General features: G+C 39.5%; 1 protein-coding gene and 1 long non-coding RNA gene across 2 annotated transcripts in view; one reads left to right on the top strand and one right to left on the bottom strand.

Moving 5' to 3' along the window:
* Positions 1-26836, top strand: part of LOC135270842 (uncharacterized) — a 184209-nt gene that overhangs the window by 48270 nt on the left and 109103 nt on the right. The gene's annotated exons all lie outside the window — the stretch shown is intronic.
* SNTN (sentan, cilia apical structure protein) overlaps positions 1-26836 on the bottom strand; it is a 42295-nt gene that overhangs the window by 7827 nt on the left and 7632 nt on the right. Inside the window, 2 exon segments of the mRNA XM_064367324.1 lie at positions 1166-1200; positions 3123-3243. Coding sequence (XP_064223394.1) covers positions 1166-1200; positions 3123-3243 — 156 coding nt within the window.

Genomic DNA, 26836 nt, shown 5'->3' with positions numbered 1-26836 from the left:
CCAGTACTTCTCAAATTTTCCCACTGCAAAAATACCCTGGCTGTTAGAGGCAAATATGTAATCACCCTGCATTCCTAAGCCTCATGAGATCAGGGGCATAGGCCCAAATAGCCAGCGAGAAAATGTAGGTTTGTATTGACTTCTATGGCATGACCTATCCATGTCTGATTTCGATGAATAACATTTAGAATTCCTTCCCACTAAATAAAATACATTCTGGGGAGATGAGTCATGTTTATCCTGTGATTTTTTTTTAAGGCATAGGAATAAATGTGGTTCAGTGGTCCGATGTAAGGAGTCTGGTGCTAGGAATGGTGTGTACGTGGGCAGGGGTGAGTGTGCAGTGGGGTTGACAGAGTTACAATCTCAAGCTCCCGGAAGGAGAAGTTATGTTAGATGGGACAATTCTCAAAAGTGCCTGAAATTGTGTAAATGATTGAAACATAAATCACAGGTCTGCTTTGTTGTAATAATATAAAAATAGTTCCATAAAGATGGAGATTTATTTAAATAAGAGTACAGAGTCTCTTTTGGAGAGTTTGACTAACCATCTAGGAGGAAAAATTCTGCAGTGTAGTAATGTCCAGCTGTACTTATTATTCTGTAAATTTGTGAAGTCTTATATTTTTTAACAAAATAATGGTCCAAGTGTTTTTTTCTTATATTGTTATTTCCATGCCAATATTGTTAGTCCTAAAGTTATTTTACCTATGCAATTGAATTCCAAGGGCAGTAACTTACACTTTGAGAGGTGGCCACACTGTGTTTCCACTCAGTCAACAGAGGCAATTGGGGATTGATTGCATCCTGAATTGCAATGAACTTTCATGAGTCAGATACTCATGGTCCTACTCTAGACATTCTGAGGATGCTGCCCATGGAGACGCAACTGGATATGGTGGGAAGAACACTGAATTGGGAGTCAGGGGATCCATGGTCTCATCTCAGCTCTGTCTTTAATGAGCTGTATGATTGTAGGCAAGCTAATTTCTACTCCTGGACCTCAGTTCCCACATCTTTAAAAAGAACGTCATGAATGTTTGATGGTTTATTCAAAAGTTCCCTTATATCTCTGGCATTCTTTGATGTCCTATTATTTTTTTAATACTTGGCATGCCATCTTGGTAGAGGAGAAAAATGTGCATCTCAGTCATCTGTGCCTTACCTTTTATTGAAGCCAGTTGTTTGGATATTGAAATGCTGCCAACAACATGAAAGAAACGTAATGATTCTGGGAGTTGGGGTATTGATATGAGAATGTAAAGCAGAGGAATGCAATGATTTAAAATTATTTCTTTTGGTAAATGCTCTCTGAGCATTTTAGTGGAGCAGCCATCTGTCTTCCAAAATCTTTTCTTCCCTTGCCACATAGTAAAGAAATCCTGCACATGGCTGGCCAGCTTGCCTACATATTTCAGTCTTACTTATAGTTATGCAGCCACGTGGCTAAGTTCCTACAGATGAAAAGGAGCAGAAGAGAAGCGAACATCTTCCACATAAGCTCCTCCATTCTCTTTCCCATTCGAGCTGACAAGGTGGAAATTATCAGGAAGACTTTAGAAGCTACATGCTGATCAGCCTGTGTCTCACGTGACTGCATAGAGTAAAGCTGCCACAGACCTGGAACCCCCACTCTGGAGTGTCACATGACAAAGAAAAAAGAACTTTGTGTTCTGTAAAATGCTCAGACTTTGAAATCTTTTTTATTCCAGCAACTTAGCCTTCCTAACTAAGAGTCTTGGCATTATGCTGAGGTGTGGGATGCATGAGTGATGGAGACATTCCTACCTTCTTGGGGCTTAGTCTAGAAAAGAAGACAGTTACTAGGCAGGTAACTTGATAAAAAGTGATGGCAGAGCACATAGAGAGGCGAAGAGGCACTAACCTAGTCTACAGTCAGGGTAATGGCATTCTGCCTGAGCATAATAAATCAGCAGTGAAGAAGGAGGAAGAGTGCTCCATGCAGAGGGAGCTTATGTGCTGAGGCCTGATGTGGCAGAAATCACGGTGTGATTGAAGAACCAGAGGAGGTATAGTGTGGGTGGAACCTAGAAAAAGAAGGAGATAGTGGTCAAGGGCCAGGCAGGGCCAGGGCATGTGGAATGTTGGAGGCTTTATTAAGGACACCAGTTATTATCCTAAGGGCAAGGGAATCATGTGATCAGATTTGCATTTTAGGAAATTATTTCATGACTGTATCAGAAATAGATTGAAAAGGGGCCAGATTGGAGGCAGGAAGTTGTATCTTGCTCCCTTATTAACAGCAAATCAAAGTTTGCTTGATTTTTCAACCCCTAATGGCTGGAGTGTTTTTTTGAGAAAGCCAATAAGAATAACAGAATTTGGTAATATCTTAGATAATTCCTTAAAAGGAACTTTCAGGTTCAGGATCTGGTTTTAGCATTAACTAGTTGAGGGATCATTGTCTTTGGGAGTCCTCATTTTGTTCACTTGTAACATTACAAAGCTGGACCCTGTGTTATCTTGAACCCTTCACGGTCTTCTCGGTGAGCACCTCCTGCTCTTCTACAACCTCTGCACCATTATTATTTCCTTTATAAAATGAAGGACGTTTCATTTTGCACAATGTGCACTTGTAGCATGATGTATATTTCTTTCTATTGCCGTAATTGAGAAACGAGCTATGCAGTTCATCTCCATGTCTCCTTCCCCTGGCCTCGCAGAGCACCTAGCACTTGCTAGGTGTCCACAGAAGGTTTTTGGAACTAAAGCCAGTTTCCTAAATGAAATTATATGAGAAAGAACATTTTTCATTTATTAAACCTAACTACACATTTGAATTATATAAAACAATTTCTCTCTGTCGTGGATAATTTGAGAGAATATGCTACACAGTTAGAGTCATTACCGATTTTGATTTACAAATGTTTCTCAAGAGGCAATAAAAGATATTTGTGCTAATTGCACCATCTTTTCAGTTTGCAGTCAGGGTTGCAAGTTTGTTGTCTTTGTTTCTCCAAGTGAATTTAAAGTCGGATTGGGGTAGGTAATAGGCACCAAACTGGCAATAACTTGGCTATAAAGCTGTTGACATAAACTCTTTGGAAATATATCTGCAAACTTAAATGAAACTCAGTAAAAGACAGCCAAGTGCCACTGACCTTTTGGGCATTTTCCTAGGTGCTAAGGTGGATGTTGGGGCTGCAGAAGGATTGAGATCCCCTTCCAAGTAGAGAGCTTTGTCCTGGATGCTGTGTATACATCCACTCACTGTCTTGTCTTCTGTTTTGTGTCAGTCCTTCCTAAGCAACAGTCACTTGCCCACTGTTACTGTTGTCATTCACTCCATGACAACTATACAATTGCATGTCTAGAAGAACTTTTCCACAACGTCATTGTATGTAGACATCAAATCATTCAATAAATATTTTCATGCCTACTGTGAGCCAGGCACTGCACAAGGTGCTGGGGAAATAACAGTGAGCAAAATCAGACATAGAGCCTGGTCTCAAGTAGTTTAGTGGGAATCGTGGATATTAATCAAGTAATTGCATAAAAAGTCATACCTGTGAACAATACTATTCAAGGCAGATGCCATGTGATTGCCATCAGTGAGGCATCCCTGGGGAAGTGATGCTTGATGATGGGTAGGCGTAAACTAGGTGCAAGGATGAATATTGTAGGCAGAAGGAATGAGTGGGAGGGAATGCAGTGATCAGAAGGGACTGAAAGGAGGCCGGTGTGACTGAACCAAAGAGATCGAGGGGACATATGTCTCAAGCTGAGGCTGAAAGAGCAGGCTTGGTGGCCAGGCCATGCAGGAACTTGTAGGTCACTGTAGGGCTTCTTTCTGTATATCAAAAGAATAGGAAACCATTTGTGTTTTATTTTTTTTTTTTGTTTTTTTTTTTTTGTTTTTGAGACGGAGTTTTGCTCTTGTTACCCAGGCTGGAGTGCAATGGCACGATCTCGGCTCACCACAACCTCCACCTCCTGGGTTCAGGCAATTCTCCTGCCTCAGCCTCCTGAGTAGCTGGGATTACAGGCACGCGCCACCATGCCCAGCTAATTTTTTGTATTAGTAGAGACAGGGTTTCACCATGTTGACCAGGATGGTCTCGATCTCTTGACCTCGTGATCCACCCGCCTCGGCCTCCCAAAGTGCTGGGATTACAGGCTTGAGCCACCGCGCCCGGCCCCCATTTGTGTATTTTAAGCAAGGAGGTTAATGAAGTTAAATTTACATTTTTGAGAGATGACTCCAGCTTCAATGTGAATAATGATTTAGAGAGGTGGACAGAGTAAATGCATGAAGGCCGATAGGAAGGCTATTTCACTTGTGGTAGCTTAGGGCACTTTCTGTAAAAACGAGAGGATGTATCAGCTCAGGCGAATGAATCTGGTTCAGGGAAGACATGTTAAACAATTGCATGAGTCACTGTCGAGCTGATGGGTGAGAGGAGCTAGAATTCTCAAGAGAAGCTAAGAATAATCACTATTCAGGCTACAATAGGCTCTAAGGGCTCTGCTACCTTATTGCTGCTTCACTGGTCACTGCTCCACCATCAGATGACCATGCGTGTCACTCTCTCATTGCCTGCTTCTCTTTATGGATTTTCTTTTTTCTCTTCCCTCTACCTCTTCAATAATTTCCTCAGCATTTTAAATTCAAATTTGGGATGCAGGAGAGAGTGTGATTGGCCTTACTAATTGCCGTTGCCCATACTGGTCAGAGTTTTAGTGCCAGTTCACCCTGTAGGTTGTCAGTTACCCCATGCAGTTGTCTCCTATGGGTCACATGATGATCCTGAGCCAATGTCACTGCTCAAGTTAAACCCTTAGAGATGGCTTCCTCAGAAGGGAGGTCTGAGTAGGTTTCCCAAAATCTGGATTTTCAACAAACACTTCAAGTGATACTTATGTTGACTACATTGCGGAGTTGTTGCTAGTGGTTAAAAACAGGCTTTGGAGTGGAATGAGCTGGGTTTTAATTTTGACTCTTACACTCCCTTGTTGTGTTACTTGGAATAAGATCCTTAAAACTGCTATGCTGGCTTTCTCATCTGTGAAATACTTTCCTCATGGAATTTTTGTCAAGGCTGGATGAGTTTGTGTTTTGGGGCACTGAGGACAGTAAGGAGAAATCAATAACAGTCATAGAGAAAATTATGTTCAATATGATGATATCAGAGACATTCACAGAAGGATGTGCAGTGAGCAAGGTCAGGAAACTATGCAGAGATGCTGCAGCATCCAGAGATTAGCAACAGTGGGAAGCTGTTACCACCCTTAGTTCTAAGGGGCAAGGAGAGCAAATATTACAGAGTTGAGTGAGAGATGAATTCTTGGAGCAGATTCACTTGACAGCAGCTGTGAATAAAGGGAGGCAGCTACTCTTAGAAATGCAAGCAAAGCAGGGAGGAAGGGCCAGGAAATACCCTATGCTTTGGTTTCCAGCCTATGCCTCCAGTTGACTAAGCCAATCAGGAAAATGGCAGTAAGGGAGCCTGGGAGGTGGGGTCTATAGGAATCAGCCTCTCAGGGCATAGACAAGGGCAGAGAATGGAATGGGAGGAAGGGTTGAACAAATGGGCAAGAAACAGCATGGTGATGATAATGATAATGATAATGATGACAGAAGCAAATTACTGGGAATCGGAGATTTATTGATTATCTTCCTCCTGTCAGGATTAAATTAAAGGTGGCATTCTCAGAAAGATGCAGCAGTTTTTGCAGACATTTCAAGTGAAAATGCACCTTTTTTTTCCTACATCAAAATCTCATCTCATGAAACATTCAGGCTGTTTACACACAGTATCAAACTATCTGGGCAAAACATTATTTTAAAAATCCCTCAGTCAACCTGGCCCTTTGGCAATGTGAGAGCAGGGCTTGACTGTACTGAGTAGGTATCCATTTGGGAAAGGAAATGTGCTGATGGCAGCAGGGGTTTGACAAACGACTCCATGTGTGGATTTATTGACAAGCACACAAGACCACCGACCTGAAGATTGCAACAGTGGGGCTCTTGTCTGTGGGCTTGGCAGGCTGCAGACAGCGGAAGATTAGCACAGTATTAATGGTGCTTGAAATTTGGTAAACTATTGGAGTAAGAAAAAAAAATGCCATCACAGAGAGAAGTGTTTTTTACCAGGTTTGCTGTTTCTACTTGAGTCTGCCAACTTACTTCCTATTCAGTAAAAATCAAATAGCAGGTAATAGGAGTGATTGTCTAAAAGACTTGCCTTTGATGATTTGGCTTATGCTTTTTTTTTTTTTTTTTTTCCCTGGTGCTAAGTTCTTTACTGAGGGTTCTAGAAACAGTAATTTCATGAATTGTGTTTCTGGGAGTGTCAGAACCACTGGAATGAATGCAAAAATTTTCATGTTATGGGCATTTTCCTGGCTGAAAGGACTGCTAGGTTCTCCAAGTGGCTATAACTTCTGAAGAGTCATTGCTGGAGGCAAATGCCACCAGGTTGGTCATGATGTTGCCTTTTTGGAAAGAACATCCTCCCTAGGCCGGGCACGGTGGCTCACGCCTATAATCCCAGCACTTTGGGAGGCCGAGGCGGGTGGATCACGAGGTCAAGAGATCGAGACCGTCCTGGTCAACAAAGTGAAACACTGTCTCTACTAAAAATACAAAAATTAGCTGGGCATGGTGGCGCACGCTGTAGTCCCAGCTACTCGGGAGGCTGAGGCAGGAGAATTGCTTGAACCCAGGAGGCGGAGGTTGTGGTGAGCCGAGATCGCACCATTGCACTCCAGCCTTGGTAACAAGAGCGAAACTCCGTTTAAAAAAAAAAAAAAGAACTGCCCCCCTGCCCAAGTCTCACTCTAAGAGCAATAGTGTGTGGACCCTTAGTTTCATAGTCAGTTAATATGTTTAAATATATTATTGTTATATTTATAGAATATTGTTTAACAATGCATAATTGTTAAAATTTATGCATTGAGTAACTGATATTGTGTGAGATGTTTGAAAAATATTTCTTTTTATTCTCAATAACCATTAGAAATAAGAATTGTCATCATTTGCAAATGATGAAAATGAAGTGTAGAGGAGTTAAATTACTTGTCCAAAATCCTCTGGCTAATTAATGGATAAGCCTCAATTCAAACCTAAGCCTGTGGGATTTTGAACCTGATGCTATTTATTTTACATCATTTTACCTCTTACTGCACTCTTTGATCATGAAAATTAAAGCCACAGCTCTTGTATCCTAAGCTGACAAATCATAATTCTCTGTTGGTCTCATGAGAACTCATCAGAATTTTTCTAGCTCAAATTAGCCTCTTCTCCCCTAAATATCCTTGAAACATGTTTTACATTTATTTGACATCTCTTATCATTGCTTTATGTTTATAATTAGTTATTATTTACCTTCTCTCCTCACTAGATTGAGAACATTAATAATAGTAACAATAATAGTAATAAACAGCATTGATTTAAAACCTCCTATGCACCGGACATTGTTCACATGTATCCTCTCATTAAATTCTTAGAATGCTTTTTTGGTGGGCACTATTGTGATTGTTTGTGTTGTATAGATGCCTTATACAGATTAGGAGACCTGGGCTTGCCCAAGAACACAAAGCTACTAAGACTTGGACTTCAAGCACAGGTCTTTCTGAGTCTAAGAATCAACCTGTTAATCACTATCTTCTCATCAAGGATCGTGGCTTAATCATTTTTGTATCTTCTGCTCAGGGTCTAGCATCATGAAATGATTAAGTAATTGGACATTTGTTGAGTACAGTGTGACCTAGAACCTAGAGTGTGATAGCCACTGGGGAAGTTGGGCTTGTGTCTGGTGCTGGGACATATTAATATCTAGTGTCCCTGCTCTCTCCCTGCTTTCAGAGGAATCTGACAATGAAATGGAATCCCCAAGGAGAGGGTGTCATGCCCACTAAAGGAAGAGATGCCAAGGGTGAGGGGTGTGTTTTGCACACAGTAGACCTTCAAAAAATATTCATTTGAGTATATCGTAGTTTATGTATCCATTCTTCTGATGATATATATTGGGTTTATTTTCAGTTTTGAATCATTATGAATAAAGGTTCTATGGACATCTTTCTACATGTGTTTTTGTGTACCTAATCACTCATTTATTTTGCATATATATCTAGAAATGGAAGTGTTGGATTCTGTTTAATTTTCTCAGAAACTGACAAAGTTTTCCAAAGGAGTGTTCCATTTTACACTTCTATCAGTAATGCAGTAATGTATAAGAGCTCCAGTTACTCACATCTTCACCAACATTTGGCATTGCCAGCCCTTTTAAACTCTATTCATTCTGGCATTACAGTGTGGTTTTAATTTGCATTTCCTTAACAACAAATAAGTACTTTGTCATATGCTTACTGGCTGTGTGGTTATCTTTTTTTTGGAACACTACTCAGCAATAAAAAGGAACAAAAAAGTACATACAACAACATGAATAAACTGTGAAACCATTATCCTGAGTAAAGGAAGCCAGGCACAAAAAAGGAATATGTTGTATGATCCTATTTTAAATAAAGTTTAAGAAAAATTAATTTATAATGGTAAAAGTTAAAATACTAGTTACCTCTGGAAGGAACATCAATTGTGAAGTAGCACAGGAGGACTTTCTGGGATAACAAAAATGTTTTATATTTTGATCTGGGAGGTGGTCAAATGGATGTATCCATACATAAACACAATTTACTTTAGTCAAGTTTATTAAAACTTTTCCATGGGAATTCATTTAAGAATGAAGTTAAGAAAGCTGGACTCACCCCAGATTGAGGTCACTACCAAATGCCACTGTGGTTCCCCAGCCAAGGGCAAAGTACAGCTCTGCTCACCGCCCACTAGTGATCTGGTCTTGTCTTTGAATCCACCCTTTTTTCCACAAGGCAAAAGTTAGTCGCAGGAACTTGCTTTTCCGACTAAATATGTCCTCAATTCTATTAGTAAATGTACTCCTTTCCTTTCCAGTGGAATCTTGGTAGGAATAACTTTGTCGAACTCTTTAATTTTGTTGCCATAAACTCAGTTGAGTAAACTACAAAGTTGGGCTCAGGGCATTTGGGTGATTTGTATTGATGTTTTTAAAGGTCTAATTTAATTCTGTTCTATAGCCAGTTCTTTGCTTTTTCTGCAGTAGAAGGTGACCAGAAACTTACTTTCATATCTGCTGAGACAGTATCATATGTAGCCAAGCAATCGCAGTCTCACATTTAGATTGAAGCAATAGTGCAGCAACTGGCACCACACTTCTCTGCCACTCCCTTCTCGCTTGATTGCCCTTGCCAAGGTGGGAGGCTGGTGCAAAAGGACAATGAGAGCTACTTACACACTAAATCTTCTTCATTTAGCCACAACTATGTGCAAGAAACACAAGGTCATTCTGATATAAATTATATATCCTCTTCCCATAATTGACCATTTGTTGGGTCTCTATTGTGTTATTGATGTGGTGCAAGTTTTTGACTTCTTTTTAATTTTTGAAAAGTTATGGTATAATATACATAACATAAAATTTATCAGTGTTAACATTTTTCATGTGTACAGCTCAGCAGCATTGAGTACGTTAACAATGTTGTGCAACCATTACTGCCATTCATCTTTAGAACTCTTTTCATCTTGCAAACTAAAATTTTGTGTTTAACACTAACTCCATTCTTCCTCCTTTTAGCCCCTGGCAACCAACATTCTACTTTCTGTCTCTGTGAATTTGAGCACTTTAGGACCTACTGTAAGTGAAAACATACAGTAGTGCCCTTTTGGTAACTGGCTTTATCCTCAAGGTTTATCTGTGCTGTAGCATGTGTCAGAATTGTCTTTCTTTTTAAGGCCCAGTGCATGTATAAATGTATATGTCACATTTTGTTTATCCATTCATCCATCAATGGACATGTGGGTTGCTCCCACCTTTTGCCTATGTGAATAATACTTCTATGAACACGTGTGTACCAATACGTATTTGAGTTCCTGCTTTTGATTCTTTTGGGTATATACTTAGGAGTGAAATTGCTGAATCACATGGCAACGGTACTTTTAATTTTTGAAGGAACCACCATACTGTTCCCACAGTTAAAACATTCCCACCAGCAGGACACAAGGATTCTTATTTCTCCACATTTGTGACAATAGTTCTTTTAGGTTTTGCTTTGTTTTGATTATAGCCATCCTAATGAGATGGTATCTCATTGTGGTGCTTTTTTTTCCCCCTAATGATTAGTGATGTAGAGCATCTTTTCAAGTACTGTTTGGCTATTTGTATATCTTCTTTGGAGAAATGTCTATTCAAGTCTTTTACCCATTTAGAAAAAATTACGTTGTTTATTTTTTTTGTTTTTGAGTTGTAGAAATTCTTCATATATTCTGAGAAAGTTATGTTTTTGAACATCTCATTTAGTTCTGATAATAACATGAAAAAGAAGTATCATTTACTCAACTACATAAGAGGACCCTGTGACAATATACAGAAATTAATTTTAGCAATTCATTCACTAAATACATATTTATTGAGTGCTTATTATGGGTCCAACACATTAATAGCAATGAGAAATGCAATGCTGAGACAACACTGACCGGGATCCCTGTCCTTTTACAGCGTACATTTTAGTAGGAAGACACAGAAGCAAGATTAATAAACAAAATATAGAGTATATTAGAGGCGATGAGTACTAAAGAGAAAACAAAAGTGAGTAGGGATGGGGAATATACAATCCCGGTGGAGAATGGGGAAGCCTGCAATTTTAAACAGGTTGGGTAAGGAAGGTCTCCTGACATGATTTTTGACTGAAGACCTAAAGGAAGAGATGGGGGCAAGCATGAGAGTATCTGGGGGACTAACTTTGTAGACAATAAAGATGTAGAGAAAGGCAAAAATATGTATCTCTCTGGTTCCAAATAATAATACACTAATAATCACTCTTCTAACCACTGTTGTCACTAGGATTTTTCAGCAAATGTGCTATATAATTTAAATTTTAAAAAAATTTTGAGATAATTATAGATTCACTTGCAGTTGCAAAAATTAATGCAGATATCCCATATACCCTTTACTCCGTTTCCCCAATGATAAAATCTTCGTAAATATTATGACCAAGACATTGACATAGATACAGTCAAGAGGTAGTATGCCAGGGCTGGGCATGGTGGCTCACACCTGTAATCCCAGCACTTTGGGAGGCCAAGGTGGGTGGATCAACTGAGGTCAGGAGTTCAAGACCAGCCTGGCCAATATGGTGAAATCTCGTCTCTACAAAAAAAAAAAAAAAAAAATAGCTGGGCGTGGTGGCAAGTGCCTGTAATCCCAGCTACTTTAGGAGGTCGAGGCAGGAGAATTGTTTGAACCCAGGAGTTGGAGGTTGCGGTGAGCTGAGATCGCACCATTGCACTCCAGCCCGGGTGACAAGAGTGAAACTCTGTCTCAAAAAAAAAAAAAAAAAATAGCAGTATTCCTCATGTTGACCCCTCTTTCCCAATCCTACTTCTCCTTAAACTCTGGCAACCACTAATTTGTTCTCCATTTCTATGGCTGTGTTATTTCAAAAATGTTATATAGATGGAATCATGCAATACGTAACTTTTGGGGTTGGATTTTTTTTTTTATTCACAGAATTATCTGGAGATTCATCTAGGTTGTTGCACATTGTTATTTGTTGTTGCTGGGTAGAGTTCCATAGCATGTATGCACCACTATTTGACTAACCCATTGAAGAACCTCTTAAGTTGTTACCAGTTTTAAGTTATTATGAATAAAGTGCTACAAATATTAATGTAAGGATTTTGTGTGAAGTTTGGTTTTCATTTCTCTGAGACAAATGCTCAGAAGTGCAATTATTGGCTGTATGGTAGTTTACACGTAGCTTTGTAAGAAACTACCATCAGCTTTTCCAGATTGGTTGTGCCACTTTACATCACCACTAGCAATATATGAGTGATTCCATTTCCCAGAATCTTTGCCTGCATTTGGTGTGATTATTATTTTCTATTTTAATTATTCTGATAGCTATGCAGTGATATTTTACTTTGGTTTTAATATGCATTTCTCTAATTACTAAAAATACTGAACATCTTTTGTGTGTTTATTTGCCATTTGTAGATTTTTTCAGTGATATGATTATTTCACATTTTGCTCATTTTCTAATAGAATTTAAAAAATTTTTTTACTGTTGAGTTTTCAAAGTTCTTTTTATGTTGTAGTTCCTTCTTTGCCAGATATGTGATTTGTAACTATTTGTCTCACTGTATAGCCTGTCTTTGCATCCTCTTATGGGACTCTTTCACAAAGCAAAAATTTTAAATTTTGTTGAGATCCGATTTTCCTTTTATGGACCATCCTCTGGTGTCAAGTCTAAGAATTTGTGTAGCTCTAAATCTTGAAGATTTCTCCAATCTATGTTCTAGAAGTTTTACAGTTTTTACATTTTACATTCAAATCTGTTATTCATTTTGATTTTTGTTAAAAGATGTGAGACTTAGTTAGAAAATTTTTTTAATGCATGTCCAATAGCTCTAGGACTATTTGTTGTAAAGGCTACCCTTTCTCCGTTCAATTATTTTTGGATATTTTTTAAAAATTAGTTTAACCTTTTTGTGTGGGTCTGTTTTGAGTTTCTTAATTCTGTTCTGTTGATCTTCATATCTGTCCCTCCAGTTTACTGCATAGTTTTTATAACTGTGTTGTGTAAGTTTTGTAACTGGAAAGACCAATTCCTCTCACTTCATTTCTTTGGTTTCAAAGTTGTTTTAGCTATGCCAATTCTTTTGTCTTTCCATATACATTTAGAATAATCTTGTCTGTATCTATTTAAATAAAAAACCCTTCATTATGAAATCTTTGCTCATGACTGTGTCTTGAATGACATTGCTTAGATTGTCTTTCAGGATTTTTACAGTTTTGAGTTTTACATTTATGTCTTTAATCCATCTGGAATTACTTTTTGTATATGTGTAAAAATGGGGTTCAGTTTCAATCTTCTGCATATGGTTAGCCAGTTATCCCAGTACTATTTATTGAGTAGGGATTCTTTTCTCCATTGATTGCTTTTGTCAGGTTTGTCAAAGATACTAGATAAAGAAAATATAATACGTATACACCATGGAATACTATGAAGCCATAAAAATGAATGAGATTATGTTCTTTGTAGGAACATAAATGGAGCTGGTAGCCATTACCCTTAGCAAACTAACTCAGGAACAGAAAACCAAATACTGCATGTTCTCATTTATAAGTGGGAGTTAAATGATGAGCTAAATGATGAGAATACCTAGTATTAAGCCTAGTACCTATTACCTATTTAATTAATCACCTAGGATGATTAAATAATCTGTACAACAAACCCCCATGACACAAGTTTACGTATGTAACAAACCTGCACTTGTACCCCTGAACTTAAAAGTTGAAAAAAAAAAAAAAACTTAGGGGGAGTTTCATAGGAAGTGAATTAAAATTGTATAGGAAGGGAAGGAAAGTCTATTGTAATTAGCCATGGTTTTCCTTATTGTGTTCTTTTTTTGTCCTGATATTCACAATTCCTTCTTTCATAGTTTAGATAATTTCCTTTAATTATTCTGTTAGGGTGGGTCTGTCTGTGTATGAGTCTGTTTTCATACTGTTACAAAGATACTACATGAGACTGGGTAATTCATAAACAAAGGTTTAATTGACTCAGTTCTGCTTGGGTGGGGAGGCCTTAGGAAACTTACACAATCATGGCAGAAGTGGAAGCAGGCACGTTCTTCACAAGGCTTCAGGGGAGAGAGAAGAAAGCAGGTAAAACTGCCACTTATAAAACCATCAAATCTTGTGAGAACTCACTCACTGTCATGAAAACAGCATGGGGAAACTGTCCCCATGGTCCAGTCACCTCCCACCGGGCCTCTCCTTGACACGTGGGGATTACAATTTGAGATGAGATTTGGATGGGGACACAGAGCCAACCATGTCAGCTGGTAACAAATTCTTTTAGTTTTCCTTTCTCCAGTAATGTCTGCATTTCCACTTCATTCCTGAAGGTTATCATCACTGGATATAAGATTGGGGTATAATAATCGTTTTCTTTCAGTACTTGAAAAAGGTTCCATTTCCTCCTGGACTCCGTGGTTTCTGATGAGAAATCCAGTGACATTCTAACTGTTTTTGCCCTATGGGTAATATGCTGTTCCTCTCACACTGCTTCCAATTTTTAAAAATGGTCTTTAGTTTTTAACATGTGAGTATAATATGTTTCAGTGTGGATGTCTCTCCCAGTTTGGAGTTCACTCAGCTTCTTGAATCTATAGAATTATATCTTTTTCCAAATATGGGCAAGTCTCCAGTCATTATTTCTTCTTGCACTTCTCAGTCCTTCACCTTCTTTTCCCCTCTCCTTCCAGGGCTTTGATAACATGAATATTAGATCTTTTGGTATAGTCTCATAGGAACTCAAGGCTCTGTTAATTTTTTAAAGTTTATTTTCTCCCTATTGTTTAGATTGCATCATTTATGTTGTTTTAAAGTTTGCTGATTCTTTCTTCTGCTCTGTGAATTCTGCTGTTGGGGAAAATTTTCAGTGATTGTATTTTTCATTTCTAAGATTTCCATTTGCTGCTTCTTTATAGCTTCTGTTTCTTTACTGAGATTCTCTATTTTTAAAAGTTATTTTAAGTATGCAAACTTTTTTACTATGGATTCTCTAAAATCTGTGTCAGATAATTCTCACATCTTCATCATCTTGGTGTTGGTATCTCTTGATGTCTTTTCATTCAGTTTGAAATCTTTCTGGTTCTTGATATGGTGCGTGATTTTTAAAAATTGAAACCTGGATATTTTGGTTATTATGAGACTTCTAATCTTATTTAAACCTTCTATTTTAGTAAGGCTCCTCTGTACTTTCTCAGCAAGGAAATGGACAAGGTACCACTTCTTTATTGCCAGGTACAGGTAGATGTCATAGTGGGGCCTTCTTGTTACTTCTGCTTGCGAGTAAGAGTCTTGGCTACCTCCTATTCCTCCATTGATGTTTTCCTGGCTGAGAGGCATAGGAGTGCCTTGTTACTGCTCCCCAAGGGGCCCCCATTGCTATCACTGGTGGGGTTGCCTCATTACTGCTAGGTTGGGGAGAAGGTCCCATCTCTCCACTAGGCCTACTCTCATGTCATGGTATCATCAGACACCATGGTGTGTGGGAAGACTTGGGGCTATGGTTGGAGGATAAACGTCATGGCCTCCTTCTTAGCTTTCTTTGGCAGCACTCTGATGTGATGGTTGGGGGCTTTCTTCACAGTTTGTAGAGGTTGAAAGTCTAGGCTCATCAGTTGATCTTTGCTGGTGTGGTGGGGGTGAAGCACAGCTGTTTGTAAAGGTGTTTAGCTGTGGTAGAGTACTTATCTTCTAGGTTTTCTATCTTGTAGGCCGCCCACCTCCTGTTCCTTTGATTAGAGAGAGCAAACTTTTGTTAAGCCTTTTTTTGTCTGTGCCCATTGGTGTTTCTGGTGGCTGGCTTCCCCAGCACCCACCCAGCGGTTATATGAGGAAAAAAGAAACCCCAGGGAACTCACTGCTGTGAAGTTATTTGCGTCCTGAGATCCCTAGCAGTCTGTCTCCTTTTTTCCACCTTGTAGACTTAGGTTTGTTTTATATATAATATCCAGGAGCTTTTGATGTACTTTGCAGGAGGAATAGAGAAAATATGTTTGCTCCATCTTCCTGGAAAAAAAAGTCCCTATATAATTTTTGTAAATATTTTCTTATTTCAGTACTTGCCATATGTTCATGAACAGGCTCAGAGAGGTTAAGTAACTTGCTCAAGAGCATGTTTTCTGACCTGATCACATAACTGAAGCAGACCTATCCTGTTTCTTTGCCAATAACAGTACCCATATTTATGGAACTCCTTTGCATTTCTTTCACTGTCCCAGCTGTCTTCACATACTCCATAGTCAGGTCCTTATGTCTATCTATCTGTCTGTCTGTCTGTCTGTCTATCTATCTATCTATCCTCTCTCCCTCTAATAAGTTTTATATCCACATTCCGCCGACCCCTTTCTGCACATCCAATGCTCTTGCTGTCTCATAATGATCTGACTGGATGGTCTTGTCTTTATAATGGGGCTTTGCTATTAAAATCCTGTGCTATGTTCTCTTTTATAAGTGGGAGCTAAGCATTGGGTACTCATGGACATAAAGATGGGAACAGTAGATACTAGGGACTACTCAAAGTGGGGAAAGAAGGAGGAGGGCATGGGTTAAAAAACTACCTATTGGGTATTGTGCTCACTGCCTGGGTGATGGGATCACAGCATCAGGCAATATACTCATGTAGTGAACATGCACATGCACCCCCTGAATCCAAAATAAAGATTGAAATGAAAAGAAAGCACTTCTGTGTTGACAGCCAGGTTACCCATAAGGATGAGGAGAGTCAGGCTTTATGGAAATAGTACATATCAGAAGTAGACCCTCTCATGTTACATATTTTACATAATATTGTTTTTTATTGGTTTGTCTCTTTTCAATAAAACAGCTCTTGTGGGTGTGCTACCCGGAGCCAGCAGGCACAAAGCAGAGGGTCCACTTGCCAGGCCCATTCCTTGTCTTTGGTTGGGCATTGGCAAAACAATAACTTGGAAAGACTATGTTTTTATCGTTGGCCCACCCAGTAAAGTTGCCAGGAGCTGGCCCAAAGCATTTAAATGCCTGTCTGATGTACTGGAAATCAAATTTCTGAATAAAGATGTTCAACATTTTATTGGTCTGAGCTTTAATTATCTTGCAACATTATGGGAAAAAAAGCAAGAACCTTTAATTTTCTGTTGTTGACTGTCATTATGCAGACCTTTCTGATGCTCATTTGAGAGGGAGAAACTGGTTCTGATGATAACCAAAGCAATCTGGGGCCTCTCTCATGAATAAAACATGCCATGTAATTGCAGTGACACAGCCAACACACCTATATTTGTAGAATCAATGCTTATTATCCTGTCAATTAAGACAGACAATTAAACAAGATTTTAGGCTTTGCTCCTGTTGGTAATCCACCACTCACTAAGAGGGTCTGGAATCTCTTTGGAACAACATGGGATCTTAATTTAGGATTTTAATGCCCAGAGTGTGGAGTTTAAGCAAGAATGCTCAGCTCAGCTTAAAGAGGTTTGACTGAAAAACGGAAGGAATTGTTCACCCTGACAAAGAAATGCTCACTTACATTTTCCTGAACTGGTAGCTCATGTAGGGAGTAATCTGAAAGGTTTAACTGTATACACTCAAAACTTATAATTTTTGAAAAATAGAAAACACATCTACATGCTTTATCTACACGAAGAGGTAGATAGTGAAACATTTCCATCCTTTTCCTGTACCTCATCTGCCCAGCTCTGTTCTTCCAGTTATAATCATGATAGCCTAAATTAGTTATAAAGCCCGAATTTCCCTTTTTCTTTTTGGCAAGAAAATTCCATGTGTGGTTTTCATACGGAATCAAGATTGTTTTAATTTCTTCAGCAGATAAGGCACAGAATAAGTGAAGTCATGCATTTGTAACTCTAAAACCAGGTATCCAATGGAGGCATGATGGAGTGATGGTTTCCCTTCCTCTCTCTACTGAGCATATTCCAAAGGTCATGGCCCCACTGCCTGATTTCTGATGAGCCATTTCTGTGCCTCTGAGAGTGGAAGAAGTTGCAGCACTGCTTGGCTCCATATCTGGAGGTCTTTTGAGCTCTCACTGTTGTCCTGGTGGAGGTGCTGACTGCCCTCTCTTCTGACCCAACAGTTAGTCCTTTCCTCGCTGCTCTGTTGCACGTCTGTATCTACTCCTACCTTCCCCTGGGGAACTGGAGTGCCCTGCCTTCACTCAGACCTTTATTTTTCTTGGTTTATGTCCCTAGCTCATGACTTTTTAAACCCAGTAGAAGCTTTTTCTGTGCTGGTGTCAGAGTTTGACACTAATCTGTACTGAAAAAGTAAAATACAATATGCTATAAATTTTTATTGGTGCTACTATGTTGAAGAGAAAGTGATTTAACCTGAAGATATCTGGATTCCCAGAATACCAGCAAGATTTAATTTTTTAGAGCTTTTGTTTTGCTCTATTTTGGAACTCATTTCTGCCATAATGTTCATATGGGGTTTAAAAAATAGATATTGTGTTGATGAAATTGTCCTTTTAAAACTGAAAACAGCTGGCAATATGTCTTCCTTGTGGCATGTTTGAAATTGGACAGATACAAAGAGAGATAAACTAATTGAAAACAAAAATAGCCTATCTTGAGCCCAACAGAGATATTAATACACTCAAGAATCTATTTGGGGGATTCTAATTTCCTTAACAAAAATATGTTCTCCTGAGATCTGACATAGGAAAGCAGTCATCAGCAAGTTTCCTTGAACTCCTCAGCACGTATCATGATAATAAATTTTTTTTTTCTTTGCTTCTTCTTGGTGTCTTTTTTTTTAGAAAGAAAGAAAGAAAAAGAATGAAGAGGAAGAAAAAGGAAGAGAAAGAGAGAGAGAGAGAGAATGGGAGTATTGCTTTCTTGCCCAGGCTAGAATGCAGTTTAGTAATGGGTATTGAAAACCTCTTTTATACCAATAATTATACTTGATGTAGACAGGAAGGAATAAGGGAAGAAAATAACAAACAAGCAGCCAACCAATATTTCATTTAAACCTATGAAATGCTATGCAATTACTAAGGAGTGATTTACTTCCAATTATGTAGTCACTTTTGGAATAGGTGTGAGGTGGTAATGTATGTTTTGTGTATTTGAAGTGGAGAGTTCTATAAATGTTTATTAAGTTTACTTGTTCCGGGTCTGAGTTCAAGTCCTGGATGTCCTTGTTAATTTTCTGTCTCATTGATCTATAAAATCGTTAGCTCTTCTTGTTACATTGATCCTTTTGCCATTATGTAATGTCCTTCTTTGCCTCTTTTGCTCTTTGTTGCTTTAAAGTCTACTTTATCAGAGGTGAGAATTGCATCTCCTGCTTTTTGTTTATTTGTTTGTTTTTACTCTCTGGTTGGTTGATAAATCTTCCTCCTTCTCTTTGTTTTGAGTCTTTTTGTTTTGGTCTGGATGCAGCATACCAATGGGTTTTGGCTTTTTATCCAATTAGAATATATATAAGTTTAATACTGGCATTTGATGCTAGCTGGCTGTTTTGCCCATTAGTTAGTGTAAATTTTTCATTGTGTTAATGCTCTTTGCTTTTTGATATATTTTTGGAAAGGCCGATATTGGTTGTTCCTTTATATATATATAGTGCTTCTTTCAGAAGCTCTTGTAAAACAGGCCTGGTGGTGGTGAAGTCTCTAAGTACTTGTTTGTTCGCAAAAGATTTAATTTTTCCTTCGGTTATAAAGCTTAGTTTGGCTGGATATGAAATTCTGGGTTGAAATTTCTTTTCTTTAAGGATGTTAAATATTGGTCCCCACTCTTTTCTGGCTTGTAGGGTTTCTGCTGAGAGATCTGCTGTAAGTTTGATAGGTTTTTTTTTATGGGTGACCTGACCTTTCTCTCTGGCTGCCCTTAGTATTTTCTCCTTCATTTCAACCCTAATAAATCTGGCGATTATGTGCCTTGGGGTTGGTCTTCTTGAAGAATATCTTTGTGGTGTTCTCTGTATTACCTGGAGTTGAATATTACTCTGCCTTGCCAGGTTGGGAAAGTTTTCCTGAATGATATCCTGAAGAGTATTTTCCAACTTGGATTCATTCTCTTCGTCACATTCAGGTACACCTATCAAACGTAAATTAGGTCTTTTCACATAGTCCCATATTTCCTGGAGACTTTGCTCATTCCTTTTTATCCTTTTTTCTCCAATCTTGTTTTCTCATTTCATTTCACTGAGCTGGTTCTCGACTTCTGATATCCTTTCTTCTGCTTGATCAATTCGACTGTTTAAACTTGTGCTTGCTTAGCGAAGTTCTCGTGTTGAGTTTTTCAGCTCCATCAATTCACTTATATTCCTCTCTAAATTGTCCATTCTCGTTAACATTTCGTCAAACCTTTTTTCAAGGTTCTTAGTTTCTTTGCATTGGGTTAGAACAAGTTCTTTTAATTCACAGAAGTTTCTTATCACCCACGTTTTGAAGCCTGCTTCTGTTATTGGAACACACTCGTAATCTATTAAGCCTTGTTCCGTTACTGATGAGGAATTGCAATCCCCTGTAGAGGGAGAGGCATTCTGATTTTGAGTATTCTCTGCCTTTTTACGCTGGTTTCTTCCCTTCATTATATATTTATCCCTCTGTCATCTTTGTAATTACTGACTTTCTAACTAGGTCTCTGAGCGGACGTCCAACTTGTTGATTCCCAGCACCGAAATCTGAGCAATCCACTGTGCTGGCCAAAACAGCGGTGTTAAGATTGATGGTGCTTTTCTGCCCGGGAATCTCCAGACTGCACCGAGAACTGCCGCGCTAAGGCACCAGCAAAACTGCCGCGCCAGCCACAAGAGTCGCCCTGGCGACCCGTGGGGCTCCTCCACTGGGAATCTCCTGGTCTGTGAGCAACAAATATTCATCTGAAAGTGTGGCATCCTCTCGTTCTCTGCACTTTCACTGGGAACTACGAGCCCGAGCTGCTAGTGATCAGCCATCTTGGATCTCTCCCATGATAATAAATTTTTACATGATGCATCTACCCATTCAAATTCCACTATCAATTTTAAGTTTCTAAGCCCTTTGTAGGTTTCTGAGAGCACAGGGTATCTAAAAATAACACCCAAATAAGGATTAATTGATACCTCAGCTACCTCTACCTATCATTGACACTGTTGATCAGCAGGAATTCCCATCTCTTTACATACACTGTGATTTCTTTTCAAATGCCTAATTTAGAACAAATGTTACTTTAGGGAGGAATGTGCTGGAACACACTTTGAAACCATTTCTTCATAGGTGCATGAGTTAGAATAAATCTTTGCTTTTTATCTCCTTCCCTCCCTCTCTTCCCTTCCTCCCTTCCCTTCTCCCCTTCCCTTCTCCCCTCCCCTCCCCTCCCCTCCCTTCCCCTCCCTTCCCTTCCCTTTGCTTCCTTTCTTCCCGAGTCAGTCATCATTTGGCATTTAAACCAATACAGGTTAAGTGCCAATTGTGTGCCAGGCACTGCGCCAAGTCCTTGGGGCTACATATAGGTCCCCACCTTCCTGGTGTTTCCATTTTAGTGAGGAGACAGACATATAAACAAACATGAACATTACTGACTTTGATGATGGAATCTGACACATGGTGGATGAAGTAGCATGGGCTGACATGTTTAGACAGGGAGCCGCTTTAGGTTGAGGTATCAACGAAAGCCTTTCTGATGACATTTGAGCTAAGTCCTGAACCACTGAAGAGTCAGCCATGTGAAGTGCTGGAGGAAGAGCATTCTAGGCAGAGGGAATGACTTGTGCAAAGTTTTGAGGCATGGAAATGAGGCCTCTGGGGCTGTAGCAGAGTAACGGAGAAACTGAGGGGTGACTTTCTCTGTCATGCTTGGAAGACTTGCATTTATCCTGAGGACAATGGAAAATTGTAGAAGCATTGTACATGTGTTTAGAAAGTGGAGAATGTATTACAGTGAAGGATAGATCAGGGTGGTACGAGAACAGGTGGGGACTTAGGTTGTAGACTGCTAAAATAGTTGATCTGTGATGAGCATCAGAAATAAAGCATTGTACCAGAGATGGCAGGAGATTAAGGTAGAGTAAGGGGACAGGTAGGGTATGGGAGAAGAAGAAACTAAACTGACCTCTAAGTTGTTGGCTTAGGTAACTAACTGTGGAACTGTTGTTCTCTGTGACTTCTGCAAGTTGAGGAAACAGAAGGGGTAACAAGCTTGCTGAGAGAGGAAAAGGCAAAGAGGAGGAAGACAGCAGGAAAGTACAGACAGAAAGGCTGCAGGGCCTTCGTGGAAACACCCAGGAGGCAGCCGAATAAAACTTCGTGATGGTTTCTCCCAAACCATATAGAAGGCCTGGGCTGGAGACACAGATGTCAGAATTCATTCATTCATTCAGAATTCATTCACCAGACCCTGTGCTAGGATTCAGGGATACTAAGGTGAATAAAACACTGCTCCTTCCAAATGAAAAACTTGTCTGGAGTCCAGTAGTGAGAAAAATAAATGATGACAGAAGAGTTGATAATGTTCTAAGTACATACACAAGGACAAGCAGTTTGCTCTGCCTGGGGAGGTCCAGGTGGCTTTGCAGAGGAGAGCCCTTTAACCAGACAGAAACAGGCATTCCAGGTAAAAGGAACAGCATTTGCAAAGAGACAGAGGTGCAGAAGTGCAAGGTGTGATTGGCATATGTGTGTGCACATGCACCTGCATCTGGGAACGTCCGGGGAAGTGGCTGGAGATGCACCAAAGCCTTACAGCAGTGATGACAAGCTCATGTGGCATCTGGGGCCAAACATGCATGGGGTGAATGAATGAAGGTGCCTGGAGGGAAGACTATAGGGAATGGTGGCACCTTCATCAGCCTGGAGAGTATAGGCGCCCTCTGACAAGACCAGAAACCTCAACTTCAGCCAACTACTGCCAGGGAGAAATACGTTGGGACTTTTGAGTCTTCTAAGAAAGTCAGAAATGTAAAATCACTTGAATTTTGAATGTTGACCCTTGATTCAAAATAATTTAAAAACACTGGGCCAGATGAAACATGTCTGTGAGCTGGGTGAGACTCATGATTGGCAACCTCTGCCCTATCGATAAAGGGGTGGCTTTGATTACCATTCTGTGCTTTCTCAGCTGGGCAGTATAGAGCTAGTTATGGCCTTGCTGAAGTCAGTAAACCAAGACACTGGGGTACCAGGTAACACTTCCAGGGGCACTAGTGCACAGCAATTTACTTCCCATAGTGTTAAGTGAATACCTACTGTGTACTCAGTGACATTCTTTCTCAACTCTTGAAAATCTGCCCACAATTTAGGTTCACCTGTTAGAGCTATGCTGCTCAATATGGTAGCCACTAGCTATATGTGGCAATTAAATTTCAACTTAAATTAACTAAAATAAAAAATCCACCTCCTTAGTCATACTGACCACATTTCAAGTACTTAATAGCCACTTGTGGCTAGTGGCTCCCATACTGGACAGTGGAAGTATTGAATATTTTTATCATTGCATAGATTTCTGTTGAACAGCACTGCATTAGATTTAAAATTCTGTATGGATGTAGAACATGTCCACTTTATGCACTGCTATATTTGGGGTAATACGTATGTAGTATTAAGCATGTAGATGCTCAACAAACATGAGTTGATTGATTATTTAATTGGATGAGATGCTGTTCCGTGAGAGCCAGCTGCATTCAGAAAGTGAACTCAGGCAATATATTTATGTGTAGACACAAAACATTTTTTAAAAAACTATTTTGTATGCATCTTTCTAAAATCTAATTCTGTAGTGTCTGTGTTATTTCAGATGGGATTAATCTGAAGCAGTTGAAGGATCCATAGTTTTCATGTTTGCTTGGCAGTCCTTACCCTGAATGGTTTGATGTTCCAAAATTTGTGAACAGCTATGACTAAGCAAGTGGAGACATCCTCAGGCTTGGGGGCCATTGTTCTGTATACCGTATGTACATTGCAACAATGGATAGAGTTGGCATACTTCCTAAAAGCCTCTAAGAATGAGGAAAGGCGTAGCATTCATCCAGGGAATAGAAAATGTCTAACCATCATACATTGCCACTAGGGGAAACAGCAATGTTTAAGAGCTGCTACTGTCGATCAGAAAAAAGTGGGTTCGCCACTTAAAACTGATATCATCAAAGCTGTCCTCTACTTTCCCAAATCACACTATAGGATGAGTACTATTGTTATTCTCATTAAACAAAAAAGGAAACTGAGGCATAGAGAGGTTAAATACTTTCCCAAGATCACACAGCTAATACCTGGGGTGGAGTTGTGATGTAAACCCAGGTAGTCTGACTCCAAGTTCAGTCTTCTTAACCACAGGACTACCATGCCTCTCATTTTGGCCAGGTTTACTTACCTTCTCTATGCCTCAGTTTCCTCATCTGTAAAACAGAGATAATGTTATATAGCTCACACAATTTTTTGCAAGGCATATTATCTACCAGCCACTGTTGGATTTGTTTATTTTTAAATAAAGGAATTTACTAAAATACAAAATCATGCCCAATCTCATAAGACAAATGCATTTAAACAATAAGGCTATCATATTTTTTTCACCTATCAGACTGGCAAAAATATACAAAAAACTTAGATAATAATTCAGCAAAGGAAGTGGGTAAAGGGTATGCCTGTGCATTGCTGGTAGGGGGAGTAACTGGTATAACCTCTAAAGAAGCTGTATTAGTCTGCTTGGGCTGCTGTAACAAAATACCACAGGCTGGGTTGCTTAAACAATAGAAATTTATTTTCTCACAGTTTTGGAAGATGAAAGTCCACGATCAAGGTGCCAACAAACTTGGTTCCTGATGACGTCTCTTACTGGCTTGTGGACAGCTGCGTTCATGCTGTGTCCTCATCTGGCCTTTCCTCTGTGCTCAGGGTAGAGAGAAAGATCTCTGGGGTCTCTTTCTCTTCTTGTAGGGACCAGTCCTTTTAGATTGGGGACCCATTTTTATATCTTCATTTTATCTTAATTACCTCCTTGAGGCCCTATCTACAAAATACAGTCATATTGAGGGTTGGGGCTTTAATATATGGATTTGGGGTAATATAATTCACTTTATAACAGAAAATTAGCAATATCTGTCACAGTTAAGAATGCATCTATTTTAAATTTGACCCAGGAAAGCCAGTCCTAAGAATTTGTCTTTAGAATATTATTTATTAATGTGTGCAAAGATGTGTGTTCTAGAATATTCGCTGCTGTGATATTTGCTGTAGCAGAAGATTGATCTGACAGTCTAGGTGCTCTTTAACAGAGGATTCACTGAACCAAGGGCCAGCAAACTTTCCATGATTGGCCAGACAGTAGCTTATTTAGGCTTTGCAAGCCACATAGTCTGTCATTGTAAGGCAAAAACAGCCATTGATAATATGCAAACAAATGGTCATTGCTGTGTTCCAAGAAAACTTCATTTACAAAAACAGGTAGTTGACTGGATTTGGCTTTGGGGCCATAATCTGCTGATTTTTGGTGTAAATAAATTATGGTATAATCTATACAAGGGAATACTATGCAGTCATCAAAAGGAACATCTCTAAGAGCTACAACTTAGTGGAAAATCATGATGTTGAAAATACCTATAGAGTGTTTACCAGTGCTAGGTCCTATTCTAAGAGCTTTCTAGGTATTAATTTTATATTCACAGTTTCTCCAGAAAGTAGCTTCAATTATTATACCTGTTTAATAGTTGAGAAAACTAAAATACATTAAGGAACTTGGTCAACTTCCCATAATTTAGAAGTGGTGGAGCGAGGATTCAAAACCGGGTTTGAAGTCCAACCTAAGTTCTCACCATCCTGTCTTACTGCTTCCTGGAACAATGTATATACCCAAGGCAGTGAGCTACCACTTACACATATTAAAAAGTGGGATTATATCAGTGTTTCTCAACCAATTTTTTATTAATACCTCCTCTAAGGAAGCTTTCAAGATATTTTTTCCCTATGGCCTCCCCACAAACTGTTAGTATCACAGATATACAAGGTATGTGTTTATGTACTGCATTATACAGAAAGAGTAAGATTTTTCTGCCCTCTTTCATTTGCACTATTTTTTACCCTTTGGGATTGATGTTATCCCCAGTTGAGAATTCACAAATTATATATGTACTTATATCTTCATGGACCATCTCCAGAAAGAGCTATAAGAAATGGAAAACAAATCTGGGTGCAGTCTGGGAGAGTCAGAAGAGGGAGGTCTCAGACTGTATTACTTTCTTCAGAAAATGAGGAGAAAGTAAAGGAAGGTCTCCAAGTTGCCAAAACAATGACTGTCTTGTGAAGGAGGGTGAGGCCCCACAAGAGAGCACCCACTGAGCTCCCCTCATTTGTCTCAGGCTGGCTGTGACGCAGAAGCGCTAATGAGGCCTGTCTGCAGGAAGTCCTTGATTGGAGGAGGGCTGCCATTTCTCTTATCTGCAGGGAGTGCTTATTTGCCTGGCTTCAGTGGCTTAGTTGACAGCTTCTTCTTCCCTTTTCCATGAAAGAGGCTTTTGGGATTCTCTGTTCCCCACAAACAACTCCAAATTGGAAGAAAGGGATTTTGAGTGAGTTCATGAACCTTTGCTAGAATAAACCTAGCCTGCCTTCCTCTCTTTTGGAACCCAGAAATCCCTTTTGAGGTTACTGCAATGAAACACACTTCCCATTTATTCTTTCTTTCCCAACAAATGAAGACTCTGTTGGATCCTGCAGTGAATTTTGGAGGAAAGGAAGTGATGGCCGGGAAGACTGGTAGAACCAGGATAAGAATTTTCTTCTAATGTCTAAGCTTTGCCTTTGTCTACTAAACTGTACTCCTGATCTGGTGTCAAAACTTTGTATGTGTCATGGAGAGCTGGTATCCCTAATGGGTCAAGTGACTAGTACCCCTTCATGCATGTGAATCAATTGGGAGAGTGAAGATCAGCATACAAACCAAATGAAATATAACGTGATGCGGCCGGGCACAGTGGCTCATGCCTGTAGTTCCAGCACTTGGGGAGGCTCAGGCGGGCCGATCACTTGAAGTCAGCAGTTTGAGACCAGCCTGGCCAACATGGTGAAACCTGATCTCTACTAAAAGTACAAAAATTAGCCAGTAATCGTGGCACATGCCTGTAATCCTAGCTATTTGGGAGGCTGAGGCAGGGAAATCCCTTGAATCCAGGAGGTGAAGGTTGCAGTGAGCTGAGATTGCACCGCTGCACTCCAGCCTAGGTGAGAGAGTCAGTAAGACTCTGTCTCAAAAAAAAAAAAAAGAAAAGAAATGGAATGGAACAGAATAGAATAGAAT

This window comes from Aotus nancymaae, unplaced genomic scaffold, assembly GCF_030222135.1.
Source record: "Aotus nancymaae isolate 86718 unplaced genomic scaffold, 86718_ANA_hifiasm-v0.15.2.pri h1tg000067l, whole genome shotgun sequence".
Taxonomy (NCBI): Eukaryota; Metazoa; Chordata; class Mammalia; order Primates; family Aotidae; genus Aotus; species Aotus nancymaae.
Note: the sequence above shows the minus strand (reverse complement) of the source record. Positions and strands in the feature narration are given on the sequence as shown.